The sequence below is a fragment of the Pundamilia nyererei genome, unplaced genomic scaffold (assembly GCF_000239375.1).
Source record: "Pundamilia nyererei isolate P.nyererei 1_Seehausen unplaced genomic scaffold, PunNye1.0 scaffold00155, whole genome shotgun sequence".
Taxonomy (NCBI): domain Eukaryota; kingdom Metazoa; phylum Chordata; class Actinopteri; order Cichliformes; family Cichlidae; genus Pundamilia; species Pundamilia nyererei.
The window spans coordinates 1,156,483-1,176,325 of record NW_005187556.1 but is presented as its reverse complement, the minus strand read 5'-3'; the positions used below and the strand labels follow the sequence as shown (position 1 = coordinate 1,176,325).

The following is a 19,843-nucleotide window of genomic DNA, read 5'->3' as shown; positions in this document are numbered from 1 at the left end:
TGAATGGAAATGTGAAAGGGTTGGACCATTGATAAGATTATCCACGCAGACCCTCCCTTTATTGATAACTGATTAACGAGGTGTATTTTAGGCAGACTGGGGTAATGTTAAAGTCCTGTAATGCTGCTAAAATGTACAACAAAAAATGGAATCACAGAAACTTCAAATAACTTCTGGAGGCGTGGAGAAAGCTGCGTAAGCATTTTATGCCCACTGTGAAAATCAAATCTGAAAGTAACAATTCTCTGTTCACACTTAGCGACACATCATAACCTGTTTTGTTTCAATGGAATTTCTGAGTTTATTGTGCCTTAACATGAAAAATATGTTGTTCACTTTCTATTCTCGGCAGTGTAAGTAGGAAAATGCCACTCTGTGAAATGTGCTTCATTTCCAGCCTGAAGACAAGAACACAGGACCAAGAGCATCACAGTCACATGTAGCAGTGACTGTTTTACCTTAATAAGTGACCAGAAACGGACAATAACTAATTGGCTGGAACCTCTTTGCTCTTTTGGCCTCTTCAGTCGGGTTTTGTTTAGTTCTCTTGTTTCTTCTCCTCGCTTCATCATGCTTTCAAGTTTTTCACTTACAAGCACACAAACAAAAATTAAGGAAAATATACAAAGAGCAGGTAGGAATATCCTCCTGTTTTCACTTGTTCTGGGTTATAATTAACTGTTCAGTGTATTTTGTCCTCTTGTTGTCACTGTGGGCCATACTTCCTTTGCTCTCTCCACTTTGTTTGTGTAGATTTCTTGAAAGGAGGAGATCATTATTAGATGGCACCAGTGTTCAGGTGGCTATTTCAAATGCAGGGAGCATAAGGAAAGCTAATTTCTCCTTTTATTTTCAGTCAGACTCACATTTTCAAAGGATTTTTGTAAAAACTGATTCAGCTTGGACTTGTTACCCTGATATCCTCGTTTCTAAGTTTGCATGACTGATAGGGCTGCAGCTGCCACAATAAAAAAACAAGCAGATAGAAGTAAAGTAGAATTATCTTTTAAAATTAGATAACAGCATGGTGACCTTTCCACAGGTTTTCTGGAGAGACAGGCCTCTGGGAATGATTGAGTTGATTTTCTTTTCTTTTTTTGTGGTTTCTGTGAAGTCACTCAGTTTAAGGCGGGGCTATCGTTACTCAGCTCCCGACTCCTTTTAGCACCAGGTGTGAATGGGTTCTAATTTGTGGCCAATCAGCAGTGAGCAGGTGAGACAGAAGCTGCTGATCTTAACCTGACGTCTCTGAAAATGGACTGTGAAGGCTGAGATGTTTGCTGACTTGAATCATTTAACCTGCCACACATAAAGGTGTGTGTTTGTAGTATTAAATATCATCTTGCTCAGCCTGAAATGTTCAGTGTTGTCATGAGGACCAAACTTCACGCCAAGCCTGTTTGCTGCATGCAGACATCATGTTCACCACCCATGACTGCTGGAGAGGAGGCTGCGCTCCTATCACAGACTTCACTGATGTATCTGTGTCTCTCTCTGTCTTTCTCCCTCCTCTCCCGCTATGTCCCCCCCTCTTTTTCCTTCTTCTTCTGGTCCCTCAGCGTCTTCGAGACCAGATCAAGACGTGGGTGGCATCAAACGAGATCAAAGACAAAAGGCAGCTAGTAGACAACCGCAAACTCATAGAAACGGTAAGTAGAAACTGAGGATGAAGGTCATTATGACACGTCCTCCAGGGCCTGTTTACACTCTGGAGGACTATTTGTTTTGAAATCTGGGGGAAAAAAGTCAGATAAACAAGTTTTATGAGATTTTTTTTCTTTCTTTTTTTTTTTTCTCAAATAATTGAAAGTTGTGCTAGGTTAGTGGTCTTTATGGAGCCATTTACCTGCAGTTATCCACTAATACTTGGCCCCAGTAATATTACCACTAAGAGCTAATGAAAAACAGTGCATGTTTTTAATTAATGTTGAGCTTTATTTTTACCTGTTTATATTTTTTGGGGTGGATTAAAGAAAATGTTTCATTGTTTTCAGTTATTTTTGCTTTTTTATATTTTTCCAGCTCTGTCAGTAAATTTTTATCCTTCTAAAAGATGGATGGAGTAGAACTGACTAATTACTATAACCTAATCACAGATATCAGTCTTTACTGGGTCTTTGCTGAATAATGCTGCTTAAAGTTCTCATTGAGGACAATGCTGCACATGCCACAAGCTGCACCAGCTCTTTAGAAACGGATCCTTTGGGTCCAGTAAGTCACAAGATGGTCTCTCTATAGATCAGGCTTGTGGTGTATCCCAAGGATATTCAGTCAGATTGGGATCAGTGAGTTTGTAATTGACTTTGATCTGTTTATGCGTCTTCCTGCCGGAGGAGGCGGCTGTTGTTACGGAGTGCTTAAAACTTATGTCTTAAAAAAAAAGAGACAATGTCCAGAAACAGGATTCCCCGAGGCTCAGTCCTAACAGAGTGTCCCTTTATTGTTTGCTGTACAGTGGCTGTAACTGAGGAAGATAAGTAAAGTTTTCCCGGATAGCAGATTGCCTGTTAGTTTGTGGAAATGGAAAGTTGCAAATTTTTTGAGTTTAGTGATTGTTTTTTTTTTTTTTTGTTTTGTTTTTTCATTAGTCATTGCCTTCAAGTGCTTACAATGCCAGCTGAGCTAGAAGTTTATTTTTTTCTTACATTTCTGTTTAAAATCATTTTGAAATGTTTTAAATGTTCCTTTTTATTGCTGTAAAAATTCTCACTGCACCTTCAAATGCACACAGACGGCGCCGCCTTTAGAAGCTCAACAACAAACAGAAACGGTGTGAACGTGTTGCCAAAATTATTCCCTAGATTACTGGCTCAGATTAAAGAGCTGCGCCCATTTTCATCTGCTCCGCTATCTAACACCTGTCCTCCAGGCCTCGGAGCCACGTGAGCCTTTGATGAGGGCTTTTGAGATGGACTGAATGTGAGCCACCTGCCTGCACAATGAGGGACCTCTGCAACTCAGCAGAGGTCCCTTTTAGACGTTCTTCGAGTTTTCCTGCAGTTTTGTTGGTTGACCTGAAATTACAGTCCTGCAGGAAGCGGAGGGAGCTTGTTAGAAACATGTTGCCTCAACAGCAAAAGATCATTCACAACCTACTGGGTGTTTACACAGAAATGTGACCAAGATGAACTTGCAGTTTAGAGCCGTGAATGCAGGGTTGGTGTTGAAACCGCTGCAGGCAGAGAAGAGACTTTAACAACATTCAGTCACAGACAATATGTCCCATTTATCAGCCGCTAAGAGGCGTTCAGGAGCTCTTCGAGTTCAAGAACTACATTTATTAAAGCAACGCTTTTGTTGGTTTTCAGATTATTTAAGAAATCAGTGGAATAAATGACATTTTCTGCAGTTCTACACACTCAGTGGTCACTTTATTAGGTACAACTGTAATGCCATTTTTAGATGGTTTTCACTGTTGTGGTGCTTTATAATGACAGGTGTTTGGAAAATTATGAACCCTGCATTTTTATAGAGGATTACTCTAAACCCTGAAAAAGGGTTCAACAAATTATAAGAACAAACCTTTGGTTTGTATTCGGGGTGTCAATAATAATTCATATTTAAAAATGAAATATTCATGTCTAGTTCCAATGATCATGTATTTAAACTGGTTTAAAGTTCCAGAGCTCCATTTATTTCCATTTGTTCAGGCACTGTGTCCATATGAAGTTGTGAAATGAAACAAGAGAACCACATTACTCCACGTGCATAAATCTGTCCACTGGTTGTCTCATCTCTGTAGCGTCTCAAGTGTTTTCTTCTAATAGTCAGCACCTGTCACCACTGCTGCACACCTTTTATCTGCACTCATTTGAGCAGCATATAAAGAAGCGCCATCCGGTGGCTGGAGGTGTAAACACAAACAAAGATATTTAAAAACGGCCGAGTAGCAGCAGCGTAATGTTAAAGACTCTCTGTGCAGTTTATCTGAGCTCGACAGCTTAACTACACATTTTATGGATGATTGCAATAAGGTGACAGTGCTGAACTAACAATCCTGTCACAGCAGCAGCTTTTTGCTTCTAGGATAAACCCTCTAAGTTAGACTCAGTTACTCGCCCAGGTGCTGCATTTAAGCTCCTCAGCGAGCTGTACTGTTTTGCCCTGCATCTGGACTTGCAGGCGTTTCTTTAGCTCATACCTGGTCTGATTGAGTCGCTGCAGTTTTGTGCTCTATATTAGCTGCATGACATTTTGTGTACAGACTGAGTGATGAATGCATCAGTGGCATTTCTTCATATCTGTTTAGTCACCTATTTTTGTAAATGATTTGCCTGAGTTAACCTTAAAACGCAAAAGATAAACAAAATTCGGGCCGACGGTTGACTCGTCTCCACATTTATGTGAAAATATGATGGCATGGCAGATTTTTGTATTGTTTTAAATGTCTTAAATCTGAATTCTTAGGATTTTGTTTTCTGCAATTAAACCTTTTTTATGATAATCAAGTCAAATCGAACTGAAGTTGGAGTAATGTTTAAATAAGGGGGCACAATTAGACACAATTAGGGGAACAATTAGATGTTTGTGAAGATCAATATATCCCCGAAAACTGAAGTTGATCAGCTTCTTATTTATTTCTTTGTTTACTTGCAGCAAATGGAGCGATTCAAGGTAGTGGAAAGAGAAACCAAGACGAAAGCATACTCTAAAGAAGGGCTCGGTCTGGCACAGAAGGTGGACCCAGCTCAGAGGGAGAAGGAGGAGGTCGGCACGTGGCTAACGGTGAGCTTCATAATCAAATGTTGTCATACGAAAGATGGGAAATGGTTTGTTTGTGACAGGAAGAGTAGTATTTCTTCTAGATTAGTGTCATCTAAATGCTGTCAAGCATCACATTAATTTGTGTAGAGTAGTACTTTCTAATCCTGTAAGTCTAATCACCCATTTAATGTAACCACTGCTGTAAAGCAGAACAGGCGAGTCGAATCACACGGTGGTGAAATCTGTTCTTATTCTCAAAAGCAGAAACTACTTTGAGTCAGCGGCTCAGTTCATGTGTCACAGCTCGGGTCTCTCATGAGGAAGTTTTCTGCTCGAATTGTTTTTAATTTTCTTTTGCAATGAAACCTGGAACTGAAAGTGAAATCAGGTGGAACTAAAACCAAAATTAAAACAAAACGCCGTCTCAGCTTTCAATGAAAACAGACTCCCATTAATCGACAGCCATTTCTAAACATGACCGTACTTGTGTTTGGCGCTCTATAAAATGTGTCGTCATTCTGATCATCAGAGTAAAAAGGCTGATTTTGAGCAGAGATGTTAAAACAGCGAATCACATAGTTAATTAATAAATTATCTTATTTGTCAGGTTAAAAATGTCAAAATTTGATGGTTTTGTTTTTATACACTTGTTTATTTCATCTTAGACTTAATGGGGGTTTCCCCCAAGTCTCAGAATGGTGGGACTAAACTTGTATGTATATTAGCCCATCTATAATAAAGGGTTACCCTGCCGGGTGGGCAGGCAGTGTGGACACAAGTTTGTAAATGCAGTAACTCAAGAATGAGATGCAGGAGTTTAAAATTGAGTCTATAGGTATATTTCCTAGGAGGCTGAGGAATAAGGCTGGTGTCCAACAGTGTGTGTTGGTGTTTTGTGTTCACAGAAATCTCTTTTTACATTTTTTCTGTGCATTTTATGAACAAAAATATCTATTTTGATTGAATAAATGAAATCTAATGTAATAAACCTGCTTAATTAAATTTTAGTCCATGCTTTGGGAATCCTTCAGCGATGGCCGTGGCTCATTTTCAGGTGTGGCTGCCAAAACATTCCTCCGTTATGGAAAAACTTATGCTGCACGACACATTTTAAACACTCAATGACTTCCTCCTTTTGTTTTGCCTTTTGTAATCTTAACAGCAAAATGAGGCTTTTTAGTTTAATACTTGGTGTTTTTTACATGTTAAGCCTGGGTAAATTTTTTTTTTAAAAACTTATCCGAACCTACTCAATAAGCGAGCGGAGGAAAGTCCCATTTTTCCACTATTAAAAAGCCACTTCTGGATCTAAACATGGTTTGTTTCGTCAGCCGATGATTCCAAACGCCAAAGAGTTGATTTTTAATGTCATCCAAGGTTTACAATGGCAGCAAATATTTAAAGATTTTAATGATAAATTTCTTCAAGAGCCGATCTAGTTAAAGATCTAATAACCAGCTGAGTTTTGTCACACCGCTGCCATGTTAACTTTTAATGTCTTTTCTTGCTCAGAATACGATAGACACTCTGAACATGCAGGTGGACCAGTTTGAGAGCGAAGTGGAGTCTCTCTCAGTCCAGACGAGAAAAAAGAAAGGAGACAAGGAGGTCAGTGTGTGCTCTCATCTCTGATTCATTCATTATTTTCTTCTCTACTCGCCTCTGAGGTTCTTTTTCTCTCAGCCTTCTCCCTCGTCTGTTTACAGCTGACACAGATCACTCGGTCAGCCGGCCTTAGCCTTGCAGCCTTTCTCTCTCCTCTTTTATCTCCCTCTCTGCTACAGAGGTCAGATAGTGTGTCCTCCATTCATCTTCTGTCTCTATCCAGACAAGGGCAACTCTCCTGACTTCCTTCTTTTGGCTTTCGTTTCAAGTCCTCTTCAGGGATCTCATTTATAGAGAAACCTGTGGATGACAGTGCAGATATTGCAAAAAGCATGAAAACTTTCAGATTCCATGTTTGAGTTTATAGCTCATGCTGAAGAAAATACTTTTGTTATGTCACAAAGTGTTTGCAGCCGACTTTGTTAGCCTCGCATTTAGTTGTGAGCACGAATTTTTCGCCGTGGACGTTTCATAAATGAGACCCAGAGGAGTTTATTTTTATCTGTATCTTGTGCGGTTAGTTTAGCTGGCCAAAAGCGTAGGACCGTCTCTCTCAGCAGAGATCTTCAGAGTTACTGTTGCACTGTACTGCTGCTGTAAGATTGTGGTTTTCAGACCAAAAGTTTAAGGCTTAAAATTTCTTCTGGTATAAAAATCTTCACACAGGGTCTCTCTCTCTCTGTTGTGCTTTGTACTTTGATTTTTAAATGTTCAAGATGCAAGAAGGATGAATTAAAAAACAAACAAACAAACAAGCTACAAAGTGTGTGCAGAGATAAAGAGGGGTTCTGGTTAAATCTTACGTTTATAGGCCACTAAGTTGGCTCCTATTAGGACATTTTGCACTCGCCACTTTAATAGGTCCTTACTGATACTGAGCTGGACCTTCTCTTGCCTTCAGAACTGCCCTAATTCTTCATGGCATAGATTCATATATTGATTGCGTCACACAGTTGCTGCAGATTTGTTGGCTGCAGATCCCCGACATAAATCTGCCGTTCTACCGCATCCCAGAAGGGAGCTCCATTAGATTGAGATCTAGTGATTGGAGGCCATCTGAGGACAGGGACATGTTCAGAAAATCAGTTTCAGGCTACTCTGCACAAAGAGGAAGTACTGGCAGTATAAATATTTCTTATTGTTCTCTTTGGATGAAAGAAGCTCATGACTAAAATTTTTAACATGTTTTTTTATTTTATTTTTATTTTATAATTTACAGGATACCTCTGGTGATGTTTTTTCCTCTCACTGTGAGCGTGTTGTGTTCTTCCAGCTCTGTTGTTGTCCAGAAACTATTAAAAACTCGAGTCCTCCGATACACACTGCTGCATTAACATCAGACACACACACACTCTTTATTTTGTTCTGCTGCCCCAAATACTTACCAGAGCACCAAATGTGTTTTAATCTACAATTGAAAACGATTTGCTGCAGACTGCTGTAGCCGGACCGAGGAATTCATACAAAACTCACAACTTATTTTTTATTATTTTTTTATTTTTTATTTTTTTAGATTAACATTACAATATACATTATATTTTGAGTCTTTTAAGGCTTTATTGGGATCAAAATAGGGAAACAAAAAATAAAAGAAAACAATTTGTTTTATTAATGTTAGAGCCAAATAAACTTGTATACAGGTTTGGACCGTTTCTTAATTACACTTGTGGTCTGCATACTCCTCATGGACATGAATGTCATGGGGTAGTTTTGGATTTTCCCATTCAGAGTATTGCTCAATGCAGTAAGTGCTGTCAAACAAATCCTTCATATCTTTGAGGCTGTGTGGATTAGAGAAAACAAACTTGTGCAGCCGATTGTTTTTAAACTCATTAAAGATGTGTGCTGCACCATGATGCCACCCTGGAACAGTACAAGGATGATCTCATTAAATTCATGCTTCTAAGTACATATAAACGTCTGACTACAACTGTAGCTGTGGCACAGGAGGCCAAAGAGTTCAGGTGTATGTTGGAGGCTTGTTCATGCTCCTGACTGTTCTGGTGCAGCGTTAAAATGCACTAAGGTGAAACATTAACACGCCACACTTGGCTGCCTGCACCAGCAGCCACACCAGACATTTCCGTAAGAGTCCTGACCGCCTGTTTTAACAGCTGCTGTGTTGTTATAATCACACCAGCCCAGCTTGCTCGTGCACTCTTTTCTTTTATTCCTCAGAGGTATCTGGGTGTGTTAGTTTTATCTAAACTTACCTCTGGACAAAGAAACGCAATACATGGCTGAGAGCTCCAGAATATGTATGAAGCTTTAGAAATAGCAAATATTGAAGTAAGAGGTGCAGTTATGCGTGAGCTAGCTTATATGATGCATTAAGCCATAAAGTGCACATGTAGCAGCACGTTACGCTCGCACAGCCTTATAGCTGTCAAATGCTCCGGCTGCTGTTTGCTTTTTATTGTTTCAATTTTTAAATATGTAACATGATTTTTTTCTTTTTTTGCAATAATGGTAGATATACATTTGGACCTTTTTTGTAGTCAACAGTAAATAATTAATGTAGAGAATTGGCATGCTCAAACATGTTAAGAGATTTTCATAACACAGATATAATCAAAGTTGGGACTTAAGCAAATGAAAAAGTAGATTGTGGGCCTGTGTTGCCTCCTTACATTACTTAAATTGCTGTTTTGTTTTTCTTCTTCTCGCCTATTTCTGGTTGTACAGAAGCAGGACCGGATTGAGGAGCTGAAGAAATTCATTGAGAGGCATCGGTACCACATCCGGATGCTGGAGACGATACTGAGGATGCTGGACAACGACTCTGTGCAGGTGGAAGCCATCAGGAAGATCAAGGTCAGAGGCTAGAGTGATTGGTGTTTTCTGTCCTTTTCTCAGTTTTAAACATAGAATCAGCAACTAAATGTTTGTACAAAGGCACAGTTTGTGTCCACAAGATCTTCTTCGGGTGTTACTTGCAGAAATAACTTATTCTAATTTAATTAGTGTGCCAAACTTTTCCTAAAAATTAGTTTTACGGCCTTTTTCTTTGTTTTTCCATCAACTAAATGAAATATTTATACAAAAAGTGTAAACCTTCATCAGATGAATTTATTTATATATTGCCACACACAAAATTAGTTTAAGAAATGTTGTATACGAAGCTTTCTTGTAACTGTCCCTTCTATCTGCACTTTCCTCAGGATGACGTAGAGTATTATATCGACTCGTCGCAGGATCCCGACTTTGAGGAGAACGAATTCCTTTACGACGATCTGGATTTGGAGGACATTCGTAAGTAGAGAAGGAACCGGGGTTTGGTTTCTGAATTCACACTTTTTATTTGTTTACGTGTAATTGTGTGAATGCCGTGAGGCTGAAAACTCCCTCAGTTTTCAGCCGATTTTCACCATTCAGATTTTAAACTGTTCTGCTCTTTCTGCTAATGCCAGCTATATCTTTTGGCGCTCGTAACATTTATACTTTTTGAAATATTAAGCATTTTATGCCCTTTTTTTGGCCCCTTGAGATGAATGGGACCACATCACAAGTGTCTATGCTGATTTAGCTCCCCGCGGGTGGGCTGTGTTTTAGCTCAGTGAGATGAGCACCCGTTCTCAGAGCGGGAGGCCCGGGTTCAAATCCCACCTATGGCAACAATTTCTTCAGCTAACAGTTCAACTTTGTTTTTTTGTTTTTTTTTTAGTCTTTTCAACACAAATTTCAGTTTCTTCACCCCTTTTCAGAAGAAAGTTCAACAAGTTCACCTCCTTTAAGCAGAAAGTTCAGCTTTTTCACCTGTTTTCAGCACAAATTTCAGTTTCTTCTGCTCCATTTTGGTTTAGTGAGATGAGTAGCCGCCTTGAGACCAGATGGCACAGGTTTGAATCCTACCTGTGGCTGCTGCCCCACATCTTTTCCTCTTGCACTCGCTCCACCCTTTCAAATAAAGCAGTTTTCACCAAAGAGATAAGCTTCTACGCCTCTTTTCAGCAGATAGTTCTGCTTTTTTTTTCAGATTCCACTACACAGCATTCACACTGCATTTTCACAGGAAATGCAACTTTTTCTAGTTGCACGTAATATCCTCCCCGTATCCCCAGCATCCTCCTCTGTCACACCAACCATGTTTTCCGTCACTACATCCATGAATCTTCTCTGTGGTCTTTCTTTTTTCCTTCTGCCTGTCTGCTCCATATTCAGCATTTTCTTCTTCCAGTCAATCCAACGTCTCTATTCTGCACATGTCCAAACTCATCCTTTTATATTCTCCTTTCTAATCCCGGTCACTTCCAATGGAAAATCTTAACCTTTTTGACTATATCATATATACATCATATATTATTAAAATGGCCCAAACCACAGTTTTTTTTTGTATACTCAGGTTTAAACATTTAAACCTACCAAAGTCTTAAAGGCCTTTTGACTTTCACTGACCTCCCTCTCTGCCTCTGCTTTCTCCAGCTCAGTCGCTGGTCGCCACTTCACCTCCGGGGCACTCGCACTTGGAGGACGAGATCTTCCAGCAGTCCAGCAGCACACCCACCTCCACCACCTCATCTTCACCCATCCCCCCGTCGCCTGCTACTTGCACTACAGTAAGAGAACTTTCCCCAGAGTTAGCTAAAGCTTCTGTTATGTGTGTGCTTTTGTCTGTGCTAGCTGTGCACTAATAAATAAAACACTGAGGGCTTTTTAAAGTCATTTAAAAAGGATTAAGAGTAATTTGGACCCCACTTGTTGCTCACAATCATTCAAGCTTTTCTGCATATTATTTGCATCCTTGATGTTCCCGTCCCCAGTGATATGACAATTAAAATTACTTTAAAAATCCAAATGAATAAATTAACCTGCTGCTTTTCCACCAAAAATAATCATCCAGTTTTATCTCATCACTGACTGCTGAACCTGTCACTAATGGTTCTATTGAAGTAATACTGGTAATCGAGGGAAATTAAGTCGATTGTTACACTCAAGTTGAGTCAATATCTAAAATATAAATGAAAGATAATTGCCTTTGTAGCTTTTGTAGTGCCCTGCCATCTGCTCTCATTGTTCTGTTGCGTTGCCTTTATATCATCTGTTCTTCCTATCCGCCCACACACAGTATGTAGTGAGAGCAGTTATTATAGGGCTCGTTTGTCTGAATAGAAGGCGTGGTATTGTTCCGCGCTGCTGATGAGAAGTTACACCGTGGCATTAAAGGGAATGTAAAGGATGAGGAAGGTCTTCAGTAGGCTGCTCTGACTCGGCTGTGAAGGTTTCTAGAAGTTGTTGAGTTTGTTCGACACAGACACATACATGATGATAATGAGACGCAGTATAAGTTTGGATGTTTGCTTTACCTTAGAGTTTGCACTAAAAGTCAAATGTAACAAAACATCTGGGAGTCCCAAACTACAGACGGCTGTTCTACGAAGCAGAATCTGGAAGTTTTAGTGTTCCAGAGGTAGTTAATTTTATTAGCATTCACTTAAGCTACAGAGCTAATCGGTTCCAGAGCAGATCACGTGCAAGATAAAAGATCAACGCATGTATAACCACCCCCTACTGACCAATCAGTGCTCCAGAAAATTGCATCAGCATTCATTGTAGAACTTGTTGAACTTGATGCATGGAGGGTATAAAGTTTTTAAAAACCATCAAACATCAGGTTTTTTAATTTCTGAGTTGATACTGATCTCCAGTAAAAAAATGTAGATTCAAAGATGAAACTTTATTCCTATGTTGTTGTTGTTTTGTTTTTTTTCCCCTCAGTGGCTGCAATTTTTAAAGTTTTATTGATCTGTAAGGCTAAACATATATATATAAAAAAAAATCCTAAAATAGGGCACCTCTTGTACTTGCTGACCTTTTGCACATAGTCTGAGCCTCAGTTTGATTTTTTTTTTCTTCTTTCTTTCAAACATTAAATCTGTACTTGCCCTGTTAAACACTGTCACGGCTGCAGCTTATAAAATACAGCTTACATTGTCTTTACCATAAACACGTCTAAGCAATGATAGAGCTGTGATACTGATAAGTCTGTTCACTTAGTCTGCCTCTTATGTTCTGCCAAAGCACTTACAATATATATTCATACAGTGTTTTTTCTTCTTCCCATACATACACTCGCTCTACTTTGGCTGTAGCTGCTGTGTTGCTTTCAACCTGTAGTATGTGTTCACTTTGTTTTATTTTTGCGTTGTGCTTTGATTGTCTTTATAGGGTTACTCGCGCTGCAGCCAATTTTTAGAAAAATTCCACAGCTTTTTCCGTGACACACCTTTGTGTTAACATGCACACAGGAATGGGAATGTGGCAGGATGCACATTGCAGATAGTGGGTTGATTCTGATGTACCAACATGTACACAGACTAATGTTAATGTAAGTGCACGCTTCTTAAATTGAGGTTTACTTTGCATGTTTCTGCACACAGTGCAAAAATCTGAAATGAAAGATGATCTCCATTTTCCCATACACATAAGCAGCATAAGAATTAAGCAAGACTGAGAAGAGAAAAATGTGCTCGTATAAAGTTGTTGATGGTAAATGCAAATTAAATATAAAGTGCATTAATTACTTAACTGCAATGGACAGCTATGGATACTTTAACCAGAAGAATTAAAACATGAGACCCAAAAAGCTCTGCAAAGCTTAAATCTGCTACTGCCTGCTTCCCACCCCCCCACCCCCTTCTTCTTTTCTTCTTCTTTTCTTCTTTTTTCACTTCACACACATATTTGCATTGGCGCATATGAGGATGACAACCATGGTGTTTGTCTCTGTGGCCCTAATGCCATGTGTGTTTTGTTTTTTGTTTTTTTTTTCAGGAGAACTCGGAAGATGATAAGAAGAGGGGACGTTCGACAGACAGTGAAGTTAGTCAGGTTAGTGTGAAGATGCCAAAACCTCTCCCAGTAAAGCAGGAGTGCCGAAAGCTCCAGGAACATCATTACCTTCTGAGATTATCATAAAGTGCTGCAGTTATCAGTTAATTTTCGTTAAGTAAATAGTAAGACGAGTGTGAAGGTCATAGACCGCATGTAAAGCCTATGTAAGTGCATGCCTTAAACCAAAGTCCATCTGGACTCTGGTCTAACAACTCTGGAGTCATCTTGGAACCAGTCTGATCCTAAACAAACTAGGAAAGAGCCAGAACCTCAAACCACAGTATCCAGAGCACCAACACTGCTCAACACACCACAAACAAAAAGTGTAAAATTTCTACATCTTTACTAAAACACAAGAGTAGAGGTTTGCTACAACATAGCTGAAACTGTCATAAACATCTATGGTCATGCACCGGGGCAACAACATTAATTAGTATGTACTAATATGTTGCCTGTTTTTACTACTTAAATTTTAAGCCAACCACCTTCTTTGCTACTGCAAAGATTTCTATTCAGGATTCTTTGAGTCTCCTCACATGACGTGTCTGCTTAAACCTGCAATCTCTCCAATGTCCTGTAGGGGGCGATCCCTCTGGTTGCAAAAAGACGTCTAGTTCTACATGTTAAAAAAAGCCTTCATGGCAATGGCAAAAACACTTAGGTTGAGACTTGACAACAGGATTCTTCATAATGGCTACACCTTTTAAATACAGCCAATGGTGACAGCTATATATAAATGTTGCACAGTCTCTTTATCTCCTTCATTGATGACTAGCAGGGGAAACAAAGCACTATCCTTTTCCTGTTTTAAGTCCACAAATGAGCCTGAAATTTTCATGGAGATTTTTCCCTGAAATCCCCAAACAGCATACTTATCTCATCTGCTTTAAAATATATTGTTGTGTGGGTCAGTCCCTCATGTTCAATCGAATCTTTGACTTTGGTTTATGATTTGTCCTCAGCGATAAATGAGCAGTGTTCATTGTACTGTAATTAAACAATGATGTGTTATTGGGCAAAAAACAATTGTTGTCCATCAGATAATGGAGCAACAAGAGCAGTGCTTTGAAAAGTCATTGATTAAGACATCAGGTTAATTTTTAATTAATTCATGTATTTTTTTATATTTTTCAGTCGCCTGTGAAGAATGGAAATCCCTCCTCTTCGTTATCCTCTTCTTCCTCCTCCTCTGCTTCGTCTTCTGTCTCGGGACTGACCTCATCTTCAATGATCTCTATGGCGACCATGGCTGGGGGAGGAAGCAGTAGCTCTGGGGGCAACAGTCATCACAGCAACTCAGCAGGTCATCTCACCAACACTTCCGCTGGCAGCTACAGCAACGCCACCCAGCAGCCGCCGCACCCGTCAGCGCAGCAGCAACAGGCCAAAAACTCCGTTAGCTCCTCTTCCTCCACCTCAGCTCCTATCTCCAACTCCAGCACCTCCACCAACAGCCACCCTGCCTCACTGGCCGCCTCTCCACCCAATGCCAGCACACAGGAGCTCCGTGCTTCAAATTCGCAGCCGCAGGCTCCATCAGGGTCCACGCCAACCTCCAACAGCCTGGGCCTTAGCCTGGGCCTCTCTTTGGGGAAAGGCATTTCGGGCGCCGTCACCACCAGCCCCATGTCCGGAGGCCTCGGCCTGTCGGGGATGCCGGCATCCCTGACGGGCACCATGGCAGGCCTTCTGTCCAGTAACACCCCTGCACCCTACGCTCAGGCGGTCGGCTCCAGCTTACCAGGCTCTTTGGGTGGAGTCAGCACAGCAACGACCAACAGTGCTGTAGGCTCCATCGGCAGCGGGAACATGACAGTCGGCGGGCCGACATCCTCGACAGGTCTGCTGGGTGCAGCGCCGGGCGTGGTTGGCTCTGGGATTCTGGGTTTGGGCTCTAGTCAGTCAGGGGTGCAGGGCTCATCCTTGGTGTCACCGAGCTCGGTGGGAGGTTTAGCCCCAGGTAGCGGAGTAGGAGTCATCGGGAGCAACGGAGGCAGCTCGGGATCAGCAGGGAGTGGAGTAGTAGGAGGAAACTCGCTCCCCGTCCGACCACCGAGCCGACAGAAGCAGAACGGTAGCACTAGTGAGTATCTAATGTCTGCGTTTTTCCAGCATCTGTAGAAATAAAGTTTCAGAGAGAAATTACACCTGAGGATGATTTCTAAGTGCATTTATGTATTTATGTTTTTATTACAGGTTACAGTGCTGTGGTAGCAGACAACACAGCAGACTCCGCCCTCAACAGTGCCAGCCAATCGCAAAGCAGCCAACCCTCATCTTTGACCTCCACAGCCAATCAGCCGTAAGTAGCCAAAGCAGCTGGTTAGAGGACATGATTGTTTTTATAGTAGCATTTTAATGAAATTGACTGTCACCACTACCCTCTCCTTTTTGTTAGACTTTATTTCTTATTTGTCTGATTAAAAATACGCGTACAAAGCATCCTTAGAGCCGCTCAGATTGCATAGCTAAAATGACTGCATTAAAGTCTTCCTATATGCACTTCTAATTAAAAGCCTTTTAACCTTCGGCCTGCACAGGAGTATTTGTCAAAGGGGATGTTACTGTGAAACTTCTGCTGCTTGTGGAAAACAAGACTTTCTGTAACTTCTTTAGATTTGTGCTCCTTTTTTGACTGTGACCCCAGCCTAAACTAATCCATGTTTCCTATTTCCAGTAAGGACACTGGTCCCAGTCTACTGGGCTCTATGAGTTTGTCGTCCAGCTCTCCATCCCCGGCCTCTTACAGCGAGGCCAAAACGGTGAGCGGCAGCAACCTGTTGAATGGGCCAATGTCCTACTCACAGCAGTCCTCCGACAGCATCAAGGTGAGACACATTTGAACATACGAAGGTGAACAGCTATGTTTTTAATCGTTTTGGGGGGATATGGGAGTTTGGGATTTGAGTGTTGTTTGCTAACCTTCACAGACATTTTGCTAAGAGAGCAACTTAATCTCCCAAATCTCCACAGACTATTAATTTGCATGCAGACACAATAAGAATGGCCTTTTGCTTTAATTAATTCGTTCTGCCAACAGTTAAATCCAAAGGGGAGATGATTACAGTCTCATTACTGCTGTTTGTTGATTAACAGAGCTGTTTAAAGCAAATTTCAGCAAACACTGAGAGAACAGTGCCAAAAATCAATAAATGTCGACACGGAGGAACCAAATACCTGCCAAGTTAGGTTGGTACAGTAATGTTTTAAAGAGGTATGAATATACACCGATCACACACATAATGACCCCTGACAGGTGAAGTGAATGACTCTGATTATCCCTTCATCATGGCACCTGTTGGTGAGTGGGGATATCAGGGACCAAGGGAACACTATGTGCTCAGAGTTGATGTATTAAAAGCAGGAAAATTGGGTAAAAGTACAGATTTGAGCTTCAGAACTGGACCACAGAGCAACAGGAGGCCTGGTATGATGAAATGGCTTTCTTTTAAATCTTGTGATTGCTGCGTGTTTGTGCCGTGCTTACCTGGGGACCATCTGGCATCAGGATGTACTATTTGAAAGAAGGCAAGCCAGCAGAGGCAGTATGATGCTGTGAGAAATGTTCTGCTGAGAAACTTTGGTTCCTGCCATCCATGTGGATGTTACTTTGACATTTACCACCTAACTAAGCATTTCTGTAGGCCATGCACACCCTTTCATGGAAACTGTATTCCCTGATGGCTATGGCATCTTCAGCAGGGTAATGCATCCACCCACAAAGCAAAAAATGGTTCAGGAATGATTTGAAGAGCAGAACAATAAGTTTGAGGTCTTGATTTGGTCTCCAAATTCCCCAGATCTCAATCCAGTTGCACAAGTGTGAGATGTGCTGGATAAACAAGTCTGATGCATGGATCCCTGACCTCGCAACTCACAGGACTTGGAGGAACTGGTGCTAACATTTTGGTGCAGATACCACAGCACACTCAGGGGTGGGGTTGAGTCTGTGCTTTGACGGATCAGTGCAGCAGAAGGGGGGCAAACAGAATATTAGAGGTGGTCATAATGTTGTGCCAGATCATTGTAAGTTCAAAAGTGATCTCCAATTATACAGTGTTTCCATGGGGATATAAAAAAAAAAAAGAGTAAGATCATTTGATTCTTGATGAATGAAATGTTAAAGCTGCAAAATCTGAATTACTGAAAACTTGCAAAAACAACAGTTTTTGCTGGAGATTCTGCAGCCCTGTGAATTTCATACAAACTTCCTGTTGTATAAAATTTCAAGGCGGTGTAAATCTGTAACGGAGCTTATAGAGTCTTTACATAAAAGTGAAGTTGAACCATGGCGACAATATTTAATATTTATTAGTATCAGGAGAAAAGTCTGTGGGATCATTTTAGCTGGTAGGTATTCGAGACTCAGTGTGAAGTGAATATTTTACCAAAATTGAAATGTTTAATTTGCCCAGTGTGAATTTCTTCCATTTCGTATCTTTGCATACGCAGAATTGAGCTCGAGTTAGCCTGTGACTAAACGTACTAATTTCTTTGGCTTTAAGTTCAACTTTATTTTTATGGAATATGTTAGACTAACCCAGTGGTTCTCCAACTGATTTTGGATGATCTGAGAAAATATGGAGAGTAAAGTAGGACTTTTGTAGGGGATGTACAGAAACAAGAGGTTTTTTGATACTAGAGTGCTGACCTCCTTCACTGAAACTCATCTTCGATCTTTTTATATTCTTCATGATTTGGCACTCCATAAACAGTCTGAATGGCTGCACTACAGACCAGTCTAAAGTATCTTTGAACCCCCTGGATGTGCCTGCAGACACAAGTACACACAACTTTAGGTCCACCACATAAAACCTGACCGCAGTCAACACACCAAACGAGAACAATAATTTCTCTATGGATGTGGTTTTAGTCGATTTTGTTTCTTGTAGTAACAAAAATCTCTGATCTAAGAGTAAATCACATTATTGCAGTATGATATTGAAGGACACTCTCCAAGCTATCCACGTACTTGCGAACATATAGTGCATTATTTTTGTTGTTGTTTCGTCATGTCATCTTGAAATCACTCCTCAAGCTGCCTGACGCTACGTCACATGCATCTTAGGAAGGGAGGGCACAGGAGCAGAGAAACCAAACAGCCCGAAAACTGAAGTCAAAGTGATTTCCATGACAACATTATCAGTGGTGCGGGAACTCGAGTTCCTGTGTTCAAGCAGGTATGATAACTCTGTGCACACGTCCTGGAGAATCTTTTTTCCCAAGTGTCTCCTTGTCTGTCCTCATCAGCCCCAAGAGCCTCTGAGCAGCCTCAAGTCCATGGCCGAGCGAGCAGCAATGAGCTCAGGGATCGAGGGAGATGTGACCTCCCTGCACCTCACCTCAGGTAAGACACACACACACACCTTGATAAAAAGAGATGGAGGGTTACCATAGAGCAGAAATAGAAAAGCTGTGTTTTAATGGAACAAAATGTCATCTCACCTCCCACTCTCAGCCGCCTCTGAACAAAAACTGCTGATGATATTATCATCCCTGACTCAACTCCACTTTTCTTTCTCTCCATTTCCAAAACCCGAATCCCTCTCATCGTCACTTCCCCTCACTCTTTCCTATTCAGAAATATTCCCCAGCAGCACTACGGCCCCTTCAGGCCCCCCATCAGGACCTCAGCCCTCGCTGTCAGAAGTCAGCATCCCCCCATCGTTGGGGGTGTGTCCGCTGGGCCCGGTTCCCCTGTCCAAAGACCAGGGCTACCAACAGGTCATGCAGGAGCAGGCGTGGACGCATATGCCACACCCATCCGACTCCGAGAGAATCAGGTGCAGTGAAATTTTTACCACCCACCTTTTCTGCAGTCAGAAAAAGCATCGTTATACACAACACACTACAGGCAGCTTCACAAACAAACAACTGTTTAAATTCAGAGGAGGCCAGGGTCAAGTCAGCTGTAAAATAAATAAATAAAAATAAAATAAAGCCCATTTCTTTACCTGAATCTAAGAAGACTCAGTAGTTCACTGCGGTACAACAGTGAGTGTCTACACTCATCTGTAAAACATGGTGGAGACTCTGTCATGCAGAACTAAGTCGTACATACAGAAAGTCAGATTTGCATCCTCTATGCAATATAACCTGGAAGGTTACTCACTGATAATGTCTTAGTTCTGCAGCATGTCAGTGATCCCAAACACATCCCAGTGCAGTATATTCAGTTCACTGTGTTGAATAAAGGTGGTCATACCAAATATTGACTTTCAGGCTCATTAGTGCTGCACTTTTCTTCCCTCATATACTGTTTTCCACTCATAGCATAGAATGAAATGACCCTTTGTTATTGTACATGCACAACAAAACTGTGGAAATTCATGTTTGTGCACTTTCCAAACATAAATAAATCACTGTATCTATTCCACATTTACCCATTTACAAGTGACTTAACTTTTGACCAGCACTATACACTACAGTTGTTAAAAGATCTCCTCACAGTGACTCTATCAAAACATCTACGGATCAGATTGGACAAAAGCGCCTCAGCTCTTTGTGTAAACAATAGTAAAAAATATTTAAAAGAGCAAAATTCAGTCAACTGAAGTCAGTGGGAGAAACTGCAGCACAGGGAATAAAAACCCCACTGCTTTATTCGATTTGTGTGTAGTACCGTCTGATACTGGAGTGCTCAGTAATGTAGCCCACCTGTACACACACAGTCATAATTGCAGAAGTGATTATATTGGTACAG

The 19,843-nt window shown here is 41.0% G+C and overlaps 1 protein-coding gene across 1 annotated transcript in view; it reads left to right on the top strand.

The window, feature by feature from the left end:
* LOC102215018 (CCR4-NOT transcription complex subunit 3-like) overlaps positions 1 to 19,843 on the top strand; it is a 39,346-nt gene that overhangs the window by 17,045 nt on the left and 2,458 nt on the right. Inside the window, exons 5-16 of the mRNA XM_013913859.1 lie at positions 1,560 to 1,649; positions 4,597 to 4,725; positions 6,217 to 6,312; positions 8,995 to 9,123; positions 9,471 to 9,561; positions 10,732 to 10,865; positions 13,081 to 13,137; positions 14,275 to 15,223; positions 15,337 to 15,442; positions 15,818 to 15,968; positions 18,391 to 18,487; positions 18,722 to 18,928. Coding sequence (XP_013769313.1) covers positions 1,560 to 1,649; positions 4,597 to 4,725; positions 6,217 to 6,312; positions 8,995 to 9,123; positions 9,471 to 9,561; positions 10,732 to 10,865; positions 13,081 to 13,137; positions 14,275 to 15,223; positions 15,337 to 15,442; positions 15,818 to 15,968; positions 18,391 to 18,487; positions 18,722 to 18,928 — 2,236 coding nt within the window. The remainder of the gene's footprint in view (positions 1 to 1,559; positions 1,650 to 4,596; positions 4,726 to 6,216; positions 6,313 to 8,994; positions 9,124 to 9,470; positions 9,562 to 10,731; positions 10,866 to 13,080; positions 13,138 to 14,274; positions 15,224 to 15,336; positions 15,443 to 15,817; positions 15,969 to 18,390; positions 18,488 to 18,721; positions 18,929 to 19,843) is intronic.